At 44.0% G+C, this 18,742-nt stretch overlaps 1 protein-coding gene across 1 annotated transcript in view; it reads left to right on the top strand.

Moving 5' to 3' along the window:
* Positions 1 to 8,615, top strand: part of NPLOC4 (NPL4 homolog, ubiquitin recognition factor) — a 37,775-nt gene extending 29,160 nt beyond the window's left edge. The window contains exons 15-17 of the mRNA XM_073682562.1: positions 522 to 638; positions 3,560 to 3,662; positions 4,532 to 8,615. Coding sequence (XP_073538663.1) covers positions 522 to 638; positions 3,560 to 3,662; positions 4,532 to 4,692 — 381 coding nt within the window. The 3' untranslated portion in view covers positions 4,693 to 8,615. The remainder of the gene's footprint in view (positions 1 to 521; positions 639 to 3,559; positions 3,663 to 4,531) is intronic.
* Positions 8,616 to 18,742: the final 10,127 nt, after the last annotated feature.

Genomic DNA, 18,742 nt, shown 5'->3' on the forward strand with positions numbered 1-18,742 from the left:
TTTTTCCTAAAACAACATCCCCTGTCTATGTGGTGTTTGCCTGGTATTGTAACTCAGCTCTCTGTTGAAGTCATTAGAGATGAGCTGCAAAACCAGACGATCTGTGGGCCGGGGTGATGCGGTTTGTGGAGGAAGGTCGCCATGTTTTTATAATCTTGGATATCCTTTAATTTTTGATGACTTAGGAAAGTCGACTATAACTTAATCATTAGGGGTCTGGCTCACACATTTGTGGCTATCCCTGGTATTGCTTGAAAGGGACTGAGTGGCAGCACCAGAGATGGCTCCATATTGGACTGCACAACCCCTGCGTTATATACTGTTGTGCTGCCTAAGAACGAAACATCAGCACTCCTGAAAGTGCCCCCCATACCAGAGCCATCTGCTCGCACTTGCCTCCATTAATCTGCACTGCCCCCTTTGCTTGGCGTTCCAGCGTTTTTGTTATTGTCAGTATAATGGTCCTTATAATCCCAGCATTTCTGGAGTCCCTTACGAGTTTTATTCTTTCTGATGTGCAGGATTTCCATAGCTTGGCGACGTATCTCTCTCAGAATCCATCATCCATCTTCCTTGAGATCATCTCCGATTTCCATCTACTTCTCTTCTTAGTAACCAATGAAGTGATGCCACTACAGGTGAGCAGGGTATATAACATCCCCAAACCCTTCTCTATTTATATCCCTGGACACCATACTGGTATATATTACGAGCCGATCCAATCCTGTGTGCCATACCTTGTCTCCTCCTGTCTACACTTTGTACTGTATGTATTATAGGTGTGGGCAAGAGAGGGGCCTTACATGGCATGAAGGACTCAAGCTGGGCTCAATGAAGGGGTCCTCCCAGAAGCAAAATGTCTTTGTTCGCTGGGGGTCTGACTGCTTGAACGCCCTAGTAATCCTGAGGATGGGGCTTCAGAATTACAAGAACCTTGCTCTGCAGAGCCCTGACTTGAATGGAGCCAAGCTGCTAATGCTCAACCTCCTGTCCATTAATTGTCTAAGGGACTGCTGTAAATAGTGGAGCGCTGTACTCGTCCCACGGACAATGAACGGAGCAGAGATAGAGCATGTGCACCTCTGCTTTATTCAAGACTAGTTTCTGCAGAGCCTGGTTCTCAGAACCCCAAAGGGATCAGTAAGTTAACTTTTTGGATTTTGATAACACCTCTTTATGTATGATGAATACAGTAGATAAAGGACCTGGTCTCCTAGCTCTAACTCCTTCCAAATGTAGCTTTTTTAGGCCTCGTTTGGGGAATTAATACTTGTCTGACACACAACTCCTTAATGTGAACATCCAAAAAACTGGCAGCTGGGGAAAAGGCAGCCCTGAAGATGACAAGCAGCTCATTGTCTTGTGTAGCCGCCATCATCCCGCTCCTTACCTAGAACTCGATCTCGGGCCATCTCTATATGGACAGATGGTGACTGAGGTCCTGTCATCCTCCTCATCAGCTCTGTATATTGGAAGCTGACATCTAAGAGCTCTGTGACAAATTCTACCCTTTATGGAAATCTTGAAACCTGTTATTGTTATTATTTTCTTGGGATTGGAAAATTCCCTTTAAAATGTTTTTTTTTTACAATATTAATAAAGGGGATTAGGATTTTCCATCTGCTGACCCTCTGTAGTGGACCGAAATAGACTTCTGGTGTACGACCCTGTCTGGTTCTTCTCCCTGTTCTCACAATGTTGGGGTATGTACAGGATAATTTGAGCATTTCTCATAGCTTGTTGTGCTGGTTAGGACAGAAGGAGATAAGTGTGGGCTGTACACAGCTGCACAGCACATGTATGAGCGCTCCTGCGACAAATCCTACAGATTAGGCTAAAAGATCAATCATGTAATAGGGGAATATGTGAAGAAAAACTCAGGTCGCCAGTGAAGATGCAGCTACAAGATGTCTTTTAGCTGTTCTACACATGTCCACCATTGTGAGGTCTACACGACTGGTTCAGAGCTTCTACAAAACAGCAGGTCTTGTGGGGTGTTTCCGGTATACGGCAGGTCTTGTGGGGTGTTTCCGGTATACGGCAGGTCTTGTGGGGTGTTTCCGGTATACGGCAGGTCTTGTGGGGTGTTTCCGGTATACGGCGGGTCTTGTGGGGCGTTTCCGGTATACGGCGGGTCTTGTGGGGCGTTTCCGGTATACGGCGGGTCTTGTGGGGCGTTTCCGGTATACGGCGGGTCTTGTGGGGCGTTTCCGGTATACGGCGGGTCTTGTGGGGCGTTTCCGGTATACGGCGGGTCTTGTGGGGCGTTTCCGGTATACGGCGGGTCTTGTGGGGCGTTTCCGGTATACGGCGGGTCTTGTGGGGCGTTTCCGGTATACGGCGGGTCTTGTGGGGCGTTTCCGGTATACGGCGGGTCTTGTGGGGCGTTTCCAGTATACGGCGGGTCTTGTGGGGTGTCCGCAATATACGGCAGGTCTTGTGGGGTGTCCGCAATATACGGCAGGTCTTGTGGGGTGTCCGCAATATACAGTGGGTCCAAGGGCAAGAAGTGAACCAGCGACAGGGTTATGAATCAATCCAAGTCTCATTGATGTGTAACCAGTAGGTGGCAGTACTGTAGATCGGTGGGAATGGAGAGTCTAAGGAATTTAATTTGCTGCAGCGGGGAGAAGCCCTTGGACGTCTGGTCTGATCCCGCAGTAGAGCCACTGTACTACAAATTACTGAGAACTTTACTGCTAACAATGATAGGAAGATATCAGGACTCGCAGAGCATCGCATCTCTCATAGAAGGGTGTCAGGACACGCAGAGCATCGCAGCTCTGATAGGTGTCAGAACTCGCAGAGCATCGGAGCTATGATAAAGGTATCAGGACACGCAGAGCATTGCAGCTTCTGCTGCTAATGTGCTGCGGTCAGGCACCAGCAGAGGTCTGGTAGAGTCCATGCATTGTATGGATCACAGCTCTTTTGTGAGCAACTAATGGGTACCACACAATATTGTGGTTGTAATGTTACGGCTGATCAGATGTCACAGGCTAAAGTGGCGTGTATGCCAAGTGGTGAGCACCCTGATAAAACACATATTAAGAAAGGAAGAATATAATAAGTACACACAGGTGCTGCCATGGCGTTGAAGCTGTGGCCTTGGCACTGTCCGTCATCCATGTTGGTGTGTGATACGCTCCCGCACTCGTAGCTCTCGATGTTGGTGTCTCCACTGTATTCACTTCACCAGCAACAGGAATCCCAGCTGAGATATCATTCACAGATGTCTGCGCCGGGCCGTAGGGCCTCCCGTTCACACTGGTAATTGGCAGACAGTGACACTGGCAGGGGACCAGTCCCTATTTTATAGGCCTGGAGATCAGTGTTTGCTTATAGAGCATGTGCACAGCAGCTGGGATGTCCTTGTTCGCCTGGTGGTCAGGCCCTTTGAAGTTTTAGGCCGTCACGTGAAGGTTTATTGCATGACTTGGACAGCATTTGTCCTCTAAAATCGCTCCAGTCTGCCTCCTCTTAGCCTGATGTGACTGATAACAGGGAGAAATTGCATTTAACTGCACAGAGACCTTAACATATGTGTTTCTCCCTTTAGGATAGTATTAGCTTGCTCTTGGATGCTGTGAGAACCAGGAACGAAGACCTTGCTCAGACTTGGAAGAAATCAGAGCAGTGGGCGACCATCGAACAGTTGTGCAGTAAGTGCCGCAAAATGAGTTACCGCGTTATCCCTGAATTCTAAATATGGTGACGTCACTTATAATGTATCCATAGGATATGCTGTAAACTCTGATGGATGAAAATTGGGGTGTGTTTTGGTGGTTACCAAAAGACTCCCAATAGCCACTTGACTTGAACAAAAATATTCCCAGGACCCATGTCCAGCAGTCATGTTGGTAGTACAGATTAAGGGGTCCTTGAGCTGTGACCACCACCAATTTCCAAATTGGAAGAGCTCTGCAGATCTGAACTTGGCATAGTTCTAGTATCTCGAAGGGACGTTTTAAAGCAGGGTTCCCCAACTCCAGTCCTCAAGGCCCACCAACAGGTCATGTTTTCAGGATTTCCTTAGTATTGCACAGGTGATAATTCCATCATCAGCACAGGCAATAGTTACATCACCTGTGCAATACTAAGGAAATCCTGAAAACATGACCTGTTGGTGGGCCTTGAGGACTGGAGTTGGGGAACCCTGTTTTAAAGGACAAATCAATCCCTATGAGCTTTCAGCCATCTATATTGTATAGGTGACACCAGTGGTCTTACAGCACCACCCAGTTCTGAGAGGACACGGACTGATGAGAATAGACTGGAGGCTGATGACAACAGATAGTAAAGGAATTTTTGGTGCCTCTGAACAAAGCGATGAACAAGACTATTGGCGACCATACAGATGCTGCGAATATGTTACTCATAATGTAGTGTATTATTAGAGCTCACATGCGCATGACGGCCATCACTGTGACTTAAGGGGCCACAACCGCTTCAAAACATACTCCCGCCTCCATTTCTTAGCCATGCACTTGTTTTCCAGTCCTTATGAATAAAGTGTTGTCTCTTTCCTTAGGCACAGTTGGGGTACAACCATCAGAGCTTCAAGATTATGGGGCCATCGGGGGATCCACGCATGCCGCCTCATCAACGTCGATGTGGTCCTGTCAACACTGCACCTTCATGAACCAGGCTGGGACAGACCAGTGCGAGATGTGCCGCCTGCCCAGGACCTAGCATCGGCACACAGACCTCGGGGCTAGCAAGAAAGCACTATCGGGAGCTGATCTTAGGCGAGCCCCACCCTACAATGTTGCTTGTGTAGGGCTGCGTGAAGGAGACGTCTTAAGTTTGTCCATTCTCCAAGGGTAGTATGTAGGGGTGCAGAGCTTACGAGCCCACCAGCCATGTCCGAAGCCCAGCCCATAAAGTATGGGAGGGGGGTTGGGTTGATAAGATGTTGTCTTGCTCCTTGCTTTGCCTCCCGGACTGTCTGCTGCGAGTTCTACAGCTTGGGCTGGCACCTCTGAGCTTTCCTGCATATCTTCTTACACATTCACCTTGATTGAAAACGGAGCCTTGTTAAGGCGGTCATGTCTTAGTGATTATTACTTTACCAAGAGGCGGCTCTTGCACCTGTCCCATTCTCTGCATCTTTCGGCACGCCGTCGCTTTACTTTTCACCTTGGCAACATCTGGATTGGCAACAAGCAAATCCCGACGTCGGAGAAATGATCGACTCTTATCCGCCATGACCGCGATCTGCAAGTATTACTTTAAATGCTAACGACCTTAGATTAAAGACAGACTTTTGGATAGACTTCATGTCATTGGTACTTGTTATTTTTCTTAAAGGGAAATGCTTATGTAGTTCAGAAAAGGTTGGGGGAAAAAAAACCTCCAGTTCTACACCGTGTATCAGGATTTATTTCAGTACCAACCTCTCGATCATAGCGGGGCCCAGAGCGATTTATGTGTGTGAGGAAGAAGAGATTCAATTAAATCTCCCATCACTACCAATAGGTGGCAGTACTGTAAATCAGTGGGAAAGAGGCTGTCTAAGGGTCTTTAATTTGCTGCAGTGGGGAGAAGCTCTCAGACATCATCTCTTCATCTCACACTGCTCGAGTTGATTGACAGGTCTCCCATGTGTGCACATAGGGAGACACCGGTCAATCCACTAGATCGGCGTTGGGGAGAAGCACCGGACTAATCAGGTTTCTACCTATAGTACAACATTATCTTGCCGGTAGCCAAAGGTGGTGGTGGAGGAGAACTTTTTTAATTTTTATTTCCAGAAACAGTGCCACACTTGTTAGCAGGTGATGTCTGGTATTGCATTATTCAAGCAAATGGGGTTGAGTTGCAGTATCACAAACCAGCCAAAAGTGGTGCTGTTTCTGGGAAGGGGTAAAGGTACCCCCCTTCCCAATTGTCTAATCTACAACCCCCGACAAGTAGAATCTGTACCTGAACAAGGTGACTTATTAGGCAATTGCAATCCCTACATGACATTTTAATAAATTAGCTTTTTATAAGGTCTTCCAAAGCCCCATTAACTAGAGGGGATTAAGCAAAACGTTGCGATCCCCTGACGTATAAATCCTGCCGATGTAGCAGCTGAGTAGAAAGAACTGCGCAGTCCGCTCCGCTGGCACCAGGCGTTTGCAGTAAATCCTCTCCGTGTATAATAGATTTCCAGATCCCAATAGCGTTGTATATAATGGATCCAATCAGACAAGCCTCTCAGGGCCCCGCCGGACGGTATATTTAGATATGGAGTTAATAAGCCCATATATCAGTGCGTCTGACCCACAGCGATTACAGAAGTTTGCAGAGTGCCTTATTAGTTCTGCCCTAGTGGGTTTACCATTAGCCCGTTCATTTCTTTAGGTGGGAGGAGGATATTTTTTTTCTTTCTTAAGCATATATAAGATAAAAGAGGAAGTGTTTCTGCTTCTTAAAGAGGTCCTATCACTATATTGTATGAGAATCTGATTACTAAGGCAGCAGGGGGCGTGGCCAGAGTACAGGCAGGGATGTGTTGCCTAGCAACTTCATTTCCATGGGTTCCGTACTAATTAGATTTCTGCGAGGCTGCATGTATCTGACCATAGTGGCTGCCACCACCGCAAACTTTTACCATTAAAACCTGCCAAGTGTTACATGCGGAACGTATTGCTCATCTGACCACTTGTTTCCACTAGAAAAAGGAGAGTCATTATTTGCTAAGCTCAGTGGCAGATGTGTGAGCAGAGGAGAGGAATGGCTGATACTTTACTACCACTGTCCCTTCTGTAGCATCAGATGTTGCCAACCTGACGTCATTCCTCCGAGCTAAAGAGGATCACCTCATATATTAGAAGAGAAGGTCCGATGGCTGACAGATAATTGGCCACTTGGTATACGGTGTAGTCTGTTTGCTATGGACAGACCTTTTAAGTGGTAGTCTCATCAAGGCAGCCCCTGTCAATTTCATATTAGAACTTGGGACCCCTATCTGAGCCAGGAGGGAAGGACACTCGTATGGCTATTGCTTTGGAGTACTTAAAGGGCATCTGATCTGCCGGCAGGATGATATAGAGCAGGAGGAGCTGATCAGGTTTGTAGGAGAAATGTTAGTAAAAGTTGCAATTTATTCATTGAATTCCATGTTACTTGCAAATGAGTCCAGTGGGCGGTCCTATTCAGTGATTGACAGTGTTCACTATGACTGCATGTATGAATATAGCTGCCAATCACTGAGTGGGACCGCCCACTGGACTCATGCATACAAACAGCAGGGTTTCAAAGAATAAAATATTGAATTATTACTGAATCTTTTCCAACAAATCAATTTATCATTCTGCTCAGTTTTTCCTCTACACCATGCTGTCCACAGATCAGACTGCATGATAATGGGACAGGTTCTCTATAAATTGTCTTAACTACTTCTCTTAATTGTGTCAGTTCCTTTATGAAAAGGGCTGACTTAGGAGCCCAACCTGCTTAGAAAGGGTTCATATATCACTATTAGGAAGTGTCCATGATAAGCATTCACTTCCTCCTGATTTTGTTCTTTGATTCTGAATGAGGCTGAGCTGCAGTACCCAACACAACCCATAGAGGAGGCTAGCACCTCAGAAGGGGCAGCAGCTCTCCACACTTTCTCGTATATTTCCTGTAGACTGTGCGACCCCCTAAAGGGATCCTCCAAATTGCGCTGACCCTAACGTGTAAGAAAGGTCTTTTGGCCCCAAAAAAATGATCAGCTGTACCTGCAGTAAGTGTTATGTTTCCCTGCAGCACCACCACAGGAGAGATTAAGCATTACACTGTTACCAGTCAAATTGCCTTTGTAAAGTAGAGACCGGACAGGTCCTCCAGACTGAGAAACACTGTTTGTAACTGCTCTCAATTCTGGCCAAGGGATGAGTATCCCTCCATTAAATTTGTGGTTGGATATTGAAAAAGGGGGTTGACAATAAATGATGCCGCCAAATACTTGCTGCAGATTAGTCCAGATCAGAATTTAAGGTGGAATACCCCATATACATAAAGGTCCACTTCTGAGCATTAATAACGGGATCCCTTGCCCTACCAAGTTAAAGTCCGGCTGTCTCCCAAATGGCTCCTCTTCTACCCTAACCATAGTCTTGGTGTCTTCGATGGGTCAAGAATGAGCATGAACACTTCCATCACCAAGGGCCCCCCAGGAGTGACGGTCTTTGTGGTAGGGAGTCTTATAGAGACCCTAACACTATGGGCTATATCTCATGACAAGTGCCTTTTTAAGAAGGTCCCTTTACATATTTCCATTGATAGGGTTGTGATTAGTGATGTAACAATATCTGCTCGGATTTTCTTCTATGGCCACCTAAAGCTGGGCAAAGTGTCTCGGATCATCCTGCTAATAGACAACAAGTCCATGGGGGGGGGGGGGGGGGTAGAAGGTATTTTGGGTCTTTGGGTGAGAAGGACAACCAGGTGGTTTGCCGTGAGTACGCCGGAGCTCTTTTTGAAGTGTAGTGCCGCTTGACCTCTCTGATTTCTCTTATTTTCTCCTCATGGTGTACTTTCCCGCTGGGGCTTACAGGAGTGTGGGACACCAGGCGTCAGACAGGGTTGTGTGTATTTTAGCACTGTTGAATTGAAATAAATGCTTGACAAATACCCACAAATTGTCTTTGTGTTATTTTTATAAGACCTCTCCCCGAATTCATTAGTCTCTTCTGTAATTAAGGAGTGTTGGCATCCAAGGAGCCTTCACTATCTGATAGGATGGAGTTTGTGCCTGCTGTAAAAGAAAAAATGTTCAAGCCCTTTTGGTCCAAGTTCTTTGGAAATGCCATTGACTTGTGTAGTTCCTAATGGCTAATAACTTTTGTAGCAATGTCCACATGGCAGCCCACATACTCCCTGGGAGCCAGCGATGCAACTCTTGCGTTAGTGGAGTTGTAAAGTAGAAGATTTTATAATAACATGTGACGTCAAATATTAAAAGGGTCCTCCAACACTACAATATTAGTTGCCGGTTTTTAGGAAAGTCCCATGATTATCAGGTCGGTGGGAGCTCAATTCAACATAAAGAGGAATGGGACTTGGCTGTAATACCATTTATTAAAGGGGTTGGCCAGGCTTGGGGCTCAAGTTTGCAGTAACACTTTGTGAATCTGCACAGTGCGCGCTGTCAGGATTCTCTGGCGCAAAGAGCGGGCAGTCATGTGATTTGCATAGTTCAGGCCACATTCTGACTAGACATGTCTGGCTTCGCTCTTTTCACTTGTATTGAGCAAGGCTGCACACGTCTAGTCAGCATGTGATCGCATACTTGCCGATACTGAAGAATCCCGACAGTGCGCACTCTGCACATTGTGTGGATTCACAAGTCTGCAGTCACATACAGTGAATGGACACTTGAACCTCGAGCCTGGAAATCGCTTAAATGTTAGGTAAAAATGTATTTATTCCTATTTCTCGAAAGTGCTTATTAAAAATCCATAGACTGAGCATCCATCTACCTATTTATCATTCTGTGCAGAAACGCTACATTGTGCTATTGAGTTGGTAACAATAAGCTGTTGTCCAGGAATCCTTCAATCAGGGTTGTGAACAGTTGGACTCCCAGGACTAGAAAAACAGAAACTGTGCCATCCGCCTGCCAATAGTTGTAGGGGGGTATTGCAACTTGGCGCCATTAAAGTGAATAAAATAGAAGTGAACTGGGAACTAAAGTACATTTGCTCCAAAAATTAGGGAATTTTTAAAAAGTCATAATTGAAGCAGATAGAAACATCTGAAAACCTCAAACCCTACCCATAATGATAAACATGATAAAAGAAATTGAAAATTTTCTCCTGTTTTTCTAAAACTGGATTATAAAAGTCGCAAACGCACTAATGTCTCTGGCCCTATTTTTTACAATCTCGCACAAGACCTTTAATTTTATCATCATTACACTAATAGCGGCTTGTGAACCTCTGCAATTCTCTCCACTGCCATAGCTTCCTGGCAGGTTACTGGTTAATAAGCCCATTGCTCCACGTTCATCTTCCCCTGTCATACAGGAATGGTTTCCAGACCTCCAAGTCTCAAATCCCATAAGATTTCAAGTAAAGCCACTCTACCCCCCTCAGATCTGCATGAAATCCAGCACTCGTCTTGAATAAATTTACCTGCGAGGGATATCGAAATAAACCTCCTGCCCGCCTGTCACTCCTTATTGCCCCTGCCATGTGTGATTCTGGTGTATTATACACAGCTCACTCTCTAAAATCAGAGACTAATGACAACCCCTGTAGTAAAGGGAGATCGCTCTCTGAGGATTATCATCTATTAGCTGTAGTTGCTCCAGAGAGCGTCTTTCTCTGCAAGACCCGGCATGTCTGTGCATTGATTACCATGTAATACTCAATTTTTCCTGTGGAGGCACTGCAGGGAAATTAAACACTCACTGCAAATTCTTTCACAGATTACATTTGACTGCTGCTGCCAGTCACAAGATACCCTGTCATCATTTTATTATAAGGGGGTCCTTTCTAAGCAAATGGATTATTTTCTGTGCCTTAAAGTTATAGTCACCTACGGGGACTATTTATTTATTTTTTTAAGTTATATGCACATATTTTGAGCTAAAAAATGTTTGCAATTGGTTTCCATTACAAATTGTGCACCCTTTTAGTCTCTTTCTTTCCCTACACATTGCTGGCTGCTGAATGAGTTAACTGAGGATCAGTCAGTGAGCTGTTCCCAATCAGGAGTTTTGTAATTCTTTTATTTGGCTTTTTTGAAAGTCCTCTGTGCTGATTTATGACCACAGACCACATCAGAAGTGAAGCTGAACATGATGTGAATAGCTCAGAAAAAGACAGCTCTCTGACAGATTCTTTGTTAACTCATTCTGCAGCCAGCAATGTGCAATGAAACAAATACAAAATTTTGGATTTTATAGTATAATAAAACCCAATTATAAAAATGATTTTTTTTTTAGCCCAAAATACATTAATTTAAAGGGAATCTGCCACATTGTTCATGTAGTCGTGACCTGTGGAGAGGAAGCTGAGCAGAATTATATATTAGATTATTGTAGTATTTTATTAATTGAAATCCCTGATGTTTGCATGTATGAGTCCAGTGGGAGGTCCTACTCAGTGATTGACAGCGATTTCTTCACACACGTTCATACAGGTAAAACTATTAAACACTGAATAGGACCGCCCACTGGACTCCTACATGGAAACACTAGGGATTTTAATGAATAAAAATGCAAGTTTTATTGAAACTAGAGTGTATATTGGTCTTAGCAGCTCTACAACATTTCAACGTGACAGGCTCCCTTTTAGTTTAAAAAAATAAATAAAATCAATATATATTGCTCTGTAAATGCAAAACTTAAAAAACTGTCTAAAAATTATTAAAAATTATAGACTGCAATATATGTACCCCAAAATGGAAACATGAAGTAATCTAACCTAGAACATTTATGTTACCCTTCCAAAAGATAAAAGTGAAGACACTCAGTCAAAGGTTGTCTAGGAAAAAAAAAAGTATGTCTTCCAAAAACAGCGCCATCACTGCTTACAGGTTGTATGCGGTATTGCAGAACCCATTCATTCTATAGTGCTGAGTATACTAGACATTTACGGACAGGTGTGAGATCGTTTCTACAAGAAAGCCGCCATGTTTTTCTATAAACCTGGATATTTCCGACCAAATCAATTCCTGGATTCTGCTCCCAATTATCCCAAACTAGTAAGAGCGAAAGGCTGGATCTCCCACAAGAAAGGGAGGAGACATGGAGGAGTCCAAAGTGGGCGAGGACTATAAACTGCGCGGACTGGAGGAAGTCTGGAGGGACCAGGACCAGGGAAGGTGGAAAGACACGTGTGAGGAGCAACGCAGCAGGTATGAGAACCAGATGGAGTTCTGCTCCCAGTACGGACTGGCTTTACTCTCCGCAGTGAACTGGGAATCGGCTAAGGAATCCTTCAGAACAGAAAAAAAGTTACATAAGAGTCCAGCTGTTTTTCAGATAAAGCATAGTGATGTAGCAGAGATGAACATGTCATTAACAGTTATCCCAATCCTAGCTCTGCTACATCTGGAATTCTGCGCTGGATCCCAGTATAGCCGGATGTGACTGGAGAATAGAATTTGCTGCTGGTTAAGTATTATGTCCAAGTAGTCGGATCATGTTGGGAGTTGTAGTGTTTTATGTATAAAGTATAATAGAATTGTATTTTGGTCATGTTGGGGGTTGTAGTGTTCGATGTATAGAGTATTATAGAACTACATTATGGTCATGTTGAGTTCTTGGGTCCTGTTGGGAGTTGTAGTGTTTGATGTACGGAGAATAATAGAGTTGTATTCTGGCCATGTCCAGTGGTCGGTACACATTAGGGGTTGTAGTATTCTATGTATACAGTATAATAAAACTACATTATGGTCCTATTGAGAGTACTAGTTTTCCATGTACCGAATATAATAGACTTGTGTTGTGGTCAAGTTGGGGGTTGTAGTGTGTCCTGAGTAGGCTATAATAGAACTGTAGTAAGGGCATATATTGAGGGTGGTAGTGTGCACTGTATGACCTATAATAGAATTGTATTAAGGTCATATTGGGGGTTGTAGTATTCTATAAATTTGTATATTATAATAGTATTTAGCTATTGCCTAGTGGTTGATCATGTTGGGAGTTGTAGTGTTCCCTGTATAGGTGTATTGTGTTGAGGTCTTGTCCAGTAGTCGAGCTGCCATTTTTGGAGGCGTTATGTACCCCTGCCATGTGAGGTGGTAACGCCAAGAACCAGCACAAGCGGGCGGCTTCATCTCCTTTTTTTTCTGTGATTGGGCCTCTTCTCTATTCACCCCCCATGTCTTACCTCTTATAGTGTTACATAAGAAACATACTAGTCTTGTGACTTCATCTTATGTCCTAATTTTTGCCTCCTTAGGTTCTTGGGGTGGGGGGGGGGTATGTTTCCATCTGTTTATGGGAAATCATTCTGTGCATAGCGTGACTAGTAAAATGCAGGAAGGGGATCGAGAATGTTCTGAATGCTTTCATCGTCCCGAGAACAGATGGGTTTTATCAGATACGTTTCCCTCCCCATCATACTCTCTCCATGCTCTTCAGGATCCACACAGGTGGATCTAGTCCATTCTCACTCAAGACATTCAATAAAAGGGATAGACAAAAGCTGAAGGATATCTATAAGTCCCAGGAAAACGTGGCCTGGTTGACCTAGAAGTTACACAACTTTCAGATAATTGACTAGGGGTCTCAGAAACTTCACATAGTCATATTCTCCAAGACTCCCACCAGTCGTCTTTACCATAGTAGGTTCCTTTCAAGAAGATCTTCAATAGTCAAGACCATGACTCTGGACACCGTATTTTAGTACTTGTTCCAGAAGCGTTATTGGTCTAAGTGGTGGATCCACCGTGGTCAAGTGATGCTCCTTCATCTACACCAAATTGTTTTAGGTCAGTCCAGCAGAATATAACCTCTATTCTTGTTCCCCCCAGCCTCAGGACCAACCATGGAAAAGATCCTGCTGTGTCTGTTGTTGATCTTCACAATAGGCTTGGCCTCTAAGCAAAAGCGAGAGCCATTAGAGTGGGACTACCGATCAGAAGGTGAGATGTGGGACTTTCACAGTGATTAGTGATGGTGGGACTGTGGTGGGGTCAGTCAGAGGAATGTAGGATGGACCACTCTGAGCTTGTTTGACGTTATGTAGCATTGTTTCGGAGAAGCGCATCTATCCCCTATACATAGAATAGGGGACCCCCAGCGATCCTGAGATTGAGGCTCTGCAGTCCAGACTTGAATGGTGCTTAGGTGCCAATGCTCGGCCTCCACTCCATGCATTGTCATTGGGACTGCCAGAAATAGCCGTGTACAGTGTAGGGTTTCTTCGGCAGTCCCATAAACAATGAAGAGCTCTGATCTCTCAATTGCTGTTGGATCCCCAGCAATCAGCTTCTATGGGATAACTTTATTTTTTGTTATTTGGTAGTGTCTGTGTCAGGTACATTCACCGAAGTGAGAGAGAACTTGCAGTATCAGGCATAGCCCCAACTAAATGTATGGCACTGTGCCTGGTAAAAAAGAAAAAAAATGAAGGGGACATCATGGCTGATCAGTCGGAGTGCCACGAGTAGGATTAATACAGTTATTAATGACCTTTTCTGACTAAAAGTACCCGAATACATCCAATAGCTGTCGGCCAAATGCTTGTTTGGTTAATAGCTGTTCGTCCTGACACCCTGCTTTACACATTAATGATCTGCTTGGTCAAGTGTGAATGTCTTCTTAATGGGGAGAAAGCCACTGCCAGACACCTCTAGTGGTGGCTTGTGGCAAAAGGATAGAGCATAAAAATTCAACATGCCTGATCCTTTCTTCTTTACTGATATCTCCTGTCAAAAAAGAGTCAGGAGGCCCTCACACACATAAGACGTATTGGCCGAAATTGACAGGTTGGGCCCACCTTGTTCTTTAGGATAGGTCATTAATATCCCTTACCCATTCAGCGGTTCCTTTATTTATGGGAGACGGGCAGAGATTACACTCGGCCAGGCGTTTGCCGAGTACAGTAATTGGGTACCCTCATTTTAGAGGCTGGTGGAGTTCCATTGATTGGGCCACAATATGGCATGGTGGACATCTGCCTAGAGACACCACCTTTCTAAAAGTCCCATTCAGACATGTTGACCTTTATACCGGGTATACCACCATGAACCTTTATTCCAACTGGTGACAGCTACGACCTCCGTGTACACGTCATCTACAATGTTATGCAGTCTTGTGTGATGTGGGTTGCTGTTTTTAGTTCTGGGCAGAGAACAGAAGTTTCTCACTTCTTTGATTCCACAGCGGATAAAGTGAACATGCGGGGGTGCGCTAATCTAACCAATGTGTTGGACAACTGGAAATTTGCCATTCTGACGCAGTTCAGAAATCTTCTTTTGTATGATCATCACACAGTACTGCCGGACTATGGGAGGTGAGAATCTCAGAGCCTAGAGTTCTGCACGTCTACATGATCCGCTAAGTCTGGAGCTTTGTTTTTTATTGCGTGGTCCTTTGTTTCTGGCTGGGAGGCAGCTTGCTGTATTAGAAACTTTCTTCCAGTCCACTAGCTATAATGGAGACTAGAAAGATTATGATTGTAGAGATGAGCGAATCTTTTGAAATTTTAATTTGCCAGATTCTTCGTTTTTCCAAAAAATATGATTTACAGTAAATCAACTCACTGCAAATGGCAAGTACTGCAGAGCCTCCAATTGCTGTTAAGACGTGTAACAGTGAGGTCTCCTAGGACTGTAATGAACACTTTTCAACCTCTTTTACGCAAACGTAATGTCAAGTTGACCTCAACATACAGTTATATGAAAAAGTTTGGGCACCCCTATTAATCTTAAGCTTAATGTTTTCTAAAAATTGGTGTTTTTGCAACAGCTATTTCAGTTTGATATATGTAATAACTGTTGGACACAGTAATGTTTCTGCCTTGAAATGAGGTTTATTGTACTAACAGAAAATGTGCAATCTGCATTCAAACAAAATTTGACAGGTGCATAAGTATGGGCACCCTTATCATTTTCTTGTTTTAAATACTCCTACCTACTTTTTACTGACTTACTAAAGCACTTTTTTTGGTTTTGCAACCTCATTGAGCTTTGAACTTCATAGCCAGGTGTATGCAATCATGAGAAAAGCTACTTAAAGTGGCCACTTGCAAGTTGTTCTCCTGTTTGAATCTCCTCTGAAGAGTGGCATCATGGGCTCCTCAAAACAACTGTCAAATGATCTGAAAACAAAGATTATTCAACATAGTTGTTCAGGGGAAGGATACAAAAAGCTGTCTCAGAGATTTAACCTGTCAGTTTCCACTGTGAGGAACATAATAAGGAAATGGAAGAACACAGGGACAGTTCTTGTTAAGGCCAGAAGTGGCAGGCCAAGAAAAACATCAGAAAGGCAGAGAAGAAGAATGGTGAGATCAGTCAAGGACAATCCTCAGACCACCTCCAGAGAGCTGCAGCATCAACTTGCTGCAGATGGTGTCACTGTGCATCGGTCAACTATACAACGCACTTTGCACAAGGAGAAGCTGTATGGGAGAGTGATGCAAAAGAAGCCGTTTCTGCAAGCACGCCACAAACAGAGTCGGCTGAGGTATGCAAAAGCACATTTGGAGAAGCCAATTTCTTTTTGGAAGAAGGTCCTGTGGACTGATGAAACCAAGATTGAGTTGTTTGGTCATACAAAAAGGCATTATGCATGGCGGCAAAAATACACAGCATTCCAAGAAAAACACTTGCTACCCACAGTAAAATTTGGTGGAGGTTCCATCATGCTTTGGGGCTGTGTGGCCAATGCTGGCACCGGGAATCTTGTTAAAGTTGAGGGACGCATGGATTCCACTCAGTATCAGCATATTCTTGACAATAATGTTCAAGAATCAGTGATAAAGTTGAAGTTACGCAGGGGATGGATCTTTCAGCAAGACAATGATCCTACACACCGCTCCAAATCTACTCAGGCATTCATGCAGAGGAACAATTACAATGTTCTGGAATGGCCATCCCAGTCCCCAGACCTGAATATCATTGAACATCTGTGGGATCATTTGAAGAGGGCTGTCCATGCTCGGCGACCATCAAACTTAACTGAACTGGAATTGTTTTGTAAAGAGGAATGGTCAAAAATACCTTCATCCAGGATCCAGGAAATCATTAAAAGCTACAGGAAGCGACTAGAGGCTTATTTTTGCAAAAAGAGGATCTACTAAATATTAATGTCACTTTTCTGGTGAGGTGCCCATACTTATGCACCTGTCAAATTTTGTTTGAATGCAGATTGCACATTTTCTGTTAGTACAATAAACCTCATTTCAAGGCAGAAACATTACTGTGTCCAACAGTTATTACATATATCAAACTGAAATAGCTGTTGCAAAAACACCAATTTTTATAAAACAATAAGCTTAAGATTAATAGGGGTGCCCAAACTTTTTCATATAACTGTATATGGCTATGAGTAAACTGATGGTAGCTGTTTTTCACTGCTGTCCTGTCACACACACTATTTCTAATGTTTATTCAGTGTTTTAAAGCTTCCTTATCTCTATTACTAAGCAGTGATGTCTTCTCACTATCTAAACTCACAATATAGCGGCGGCTGCGCATTCCCTGCCTCCGCTTTTATATAGTGTAGGATTGGCTGGGCTATACAATGTCCTGTCACACGCACACTATTTCTAATGTTTATTCAGTGTTTTAAAGCTTCCTTATCTATATTACTAAGCAGTGACGTCTTCTCACTATCTAGACTCACTATATAGCGGTGGCTGCTGCATTCCCTGCCTCTGCTTTTAGAAAGTCTATGATAGTTCCTCTTGATTGGCTGGGCTATACAATGTCCTGTCACACACACACTATCTGTACTTTTTATTTAGTGTTTTAAAGCTTCCTTATCTCTATTGCTAAGCTGTGACGTCCTCTCCCCATCCAGACTCACTATATAATGGCTGCTGCATTCCCTACCTCTGCTTTTATACAGGCTATGATAGTCCCTCTTGATTGACTGGGCTATACAATGTCCTTTCTCACACACACACACACACACACTCACACTATGTGTACTATTTATTCAGCGTTTCAAAACTACTTTCTCTATTGCTAAGCTATAACGTCCGCTCACTATATAACGTTTGCTGCATTCCCTACCTCTGTTTTTATACAGGCTGTGATAGTCCTTGATTATCTGTGCTATACTATGTGATGGCTGCTAGGCATGATGAGGAAGCCTGCAGCGGATGTACTTGAGCTCATGTGACTCTTCTCTGGCTCATGCAGTCTTCAGCTTTGTGTAAAATAGTGGTGGCCATTTTTTGGGCAGATTCCTGGGAATGGAATAGCAAATTGTTAGAATTCTTTGAGTTCAGCAAATTTACCCAAAATTCAACACCAATCAATTTGCTCATCTCTATAAGATCTGATCCCTCAGTCAGGCTTCCACCAAATAAGACAGGCCCCTAAGTTGGATTTCTACCACATCGATTGTTTCAGGAGCTTTCTAAATTGAACATACAGTACCACTAGTAAAGCACCAAAGGAAATATCCTGTTTCCTGTGGCCTGTACTAGGCATTACACAGCAACAGTCTTGGCTGGATTTCTCCTTTAAATGGCTTAAAAATAAATCACAGTGCCATACACAGAGCCCCCCTTCCTCCACAGTAGTGCCAGTAGGACCATTCAGAGCAGCATCTGGGGTCCATGCACTCACAAGTTGGGCGCCTCTACTTTACTTTATGGATTTTGTGAAATTTGTAACCAATATCTAATCAGTTTCCCATCGCCCTTCTCTTCCTTTTAGAATCAAGTCACTTTCCGAAGCTCTCGACGACCTGTATAAAGAGTTCAACGCCTTGAAGGAACGTCTCGGAGAGCTCACTACTAAATTTGATGGCGTGGAAGCCTTTGTGGACCAGATGAATGCTGGTCGGCACATGCCACCTGCCAGACCACCTTCAGCAGTTGAAGACCCGTACGCTGCGCCAAGCCAAAGTGGTCAAACACGAAGAGTAAAAAAAGTTAAAGCACCTGTTAATCGGGTATAAAACACAGCGATGGGGGATTGGGAATGGCACATTGCGATTGCTGCCGAGCTGCGTTTCTCCTTCTCTGCTCCCACCTGACAGTCAGGTGCCTATGAATAGTCTTCTGAAATGGGAATGCCAGGCAATGAGTCCCTAGCAGGTCTTAAAGAGGATCTGTAACTTGACATAAATATG

The sequence above is a fragment of the Phyllobates terribilis genome, unplaced genomic scaffold, assembly GCF_046119375.1.
Source record: "Phyllobates terribilis strain yellow unplaced genomic scaffold, ASM4611937v1 Scaffold_5__5_contigs__length_657084704, whole genome shotgun sequence".
Classification (NCBI taxonomy): Eukaryota; Metazoa; Chordata; class Amphibia; order Anura; family Dendrobatidae; genus Phyllobates; species Phyllobates terribilis.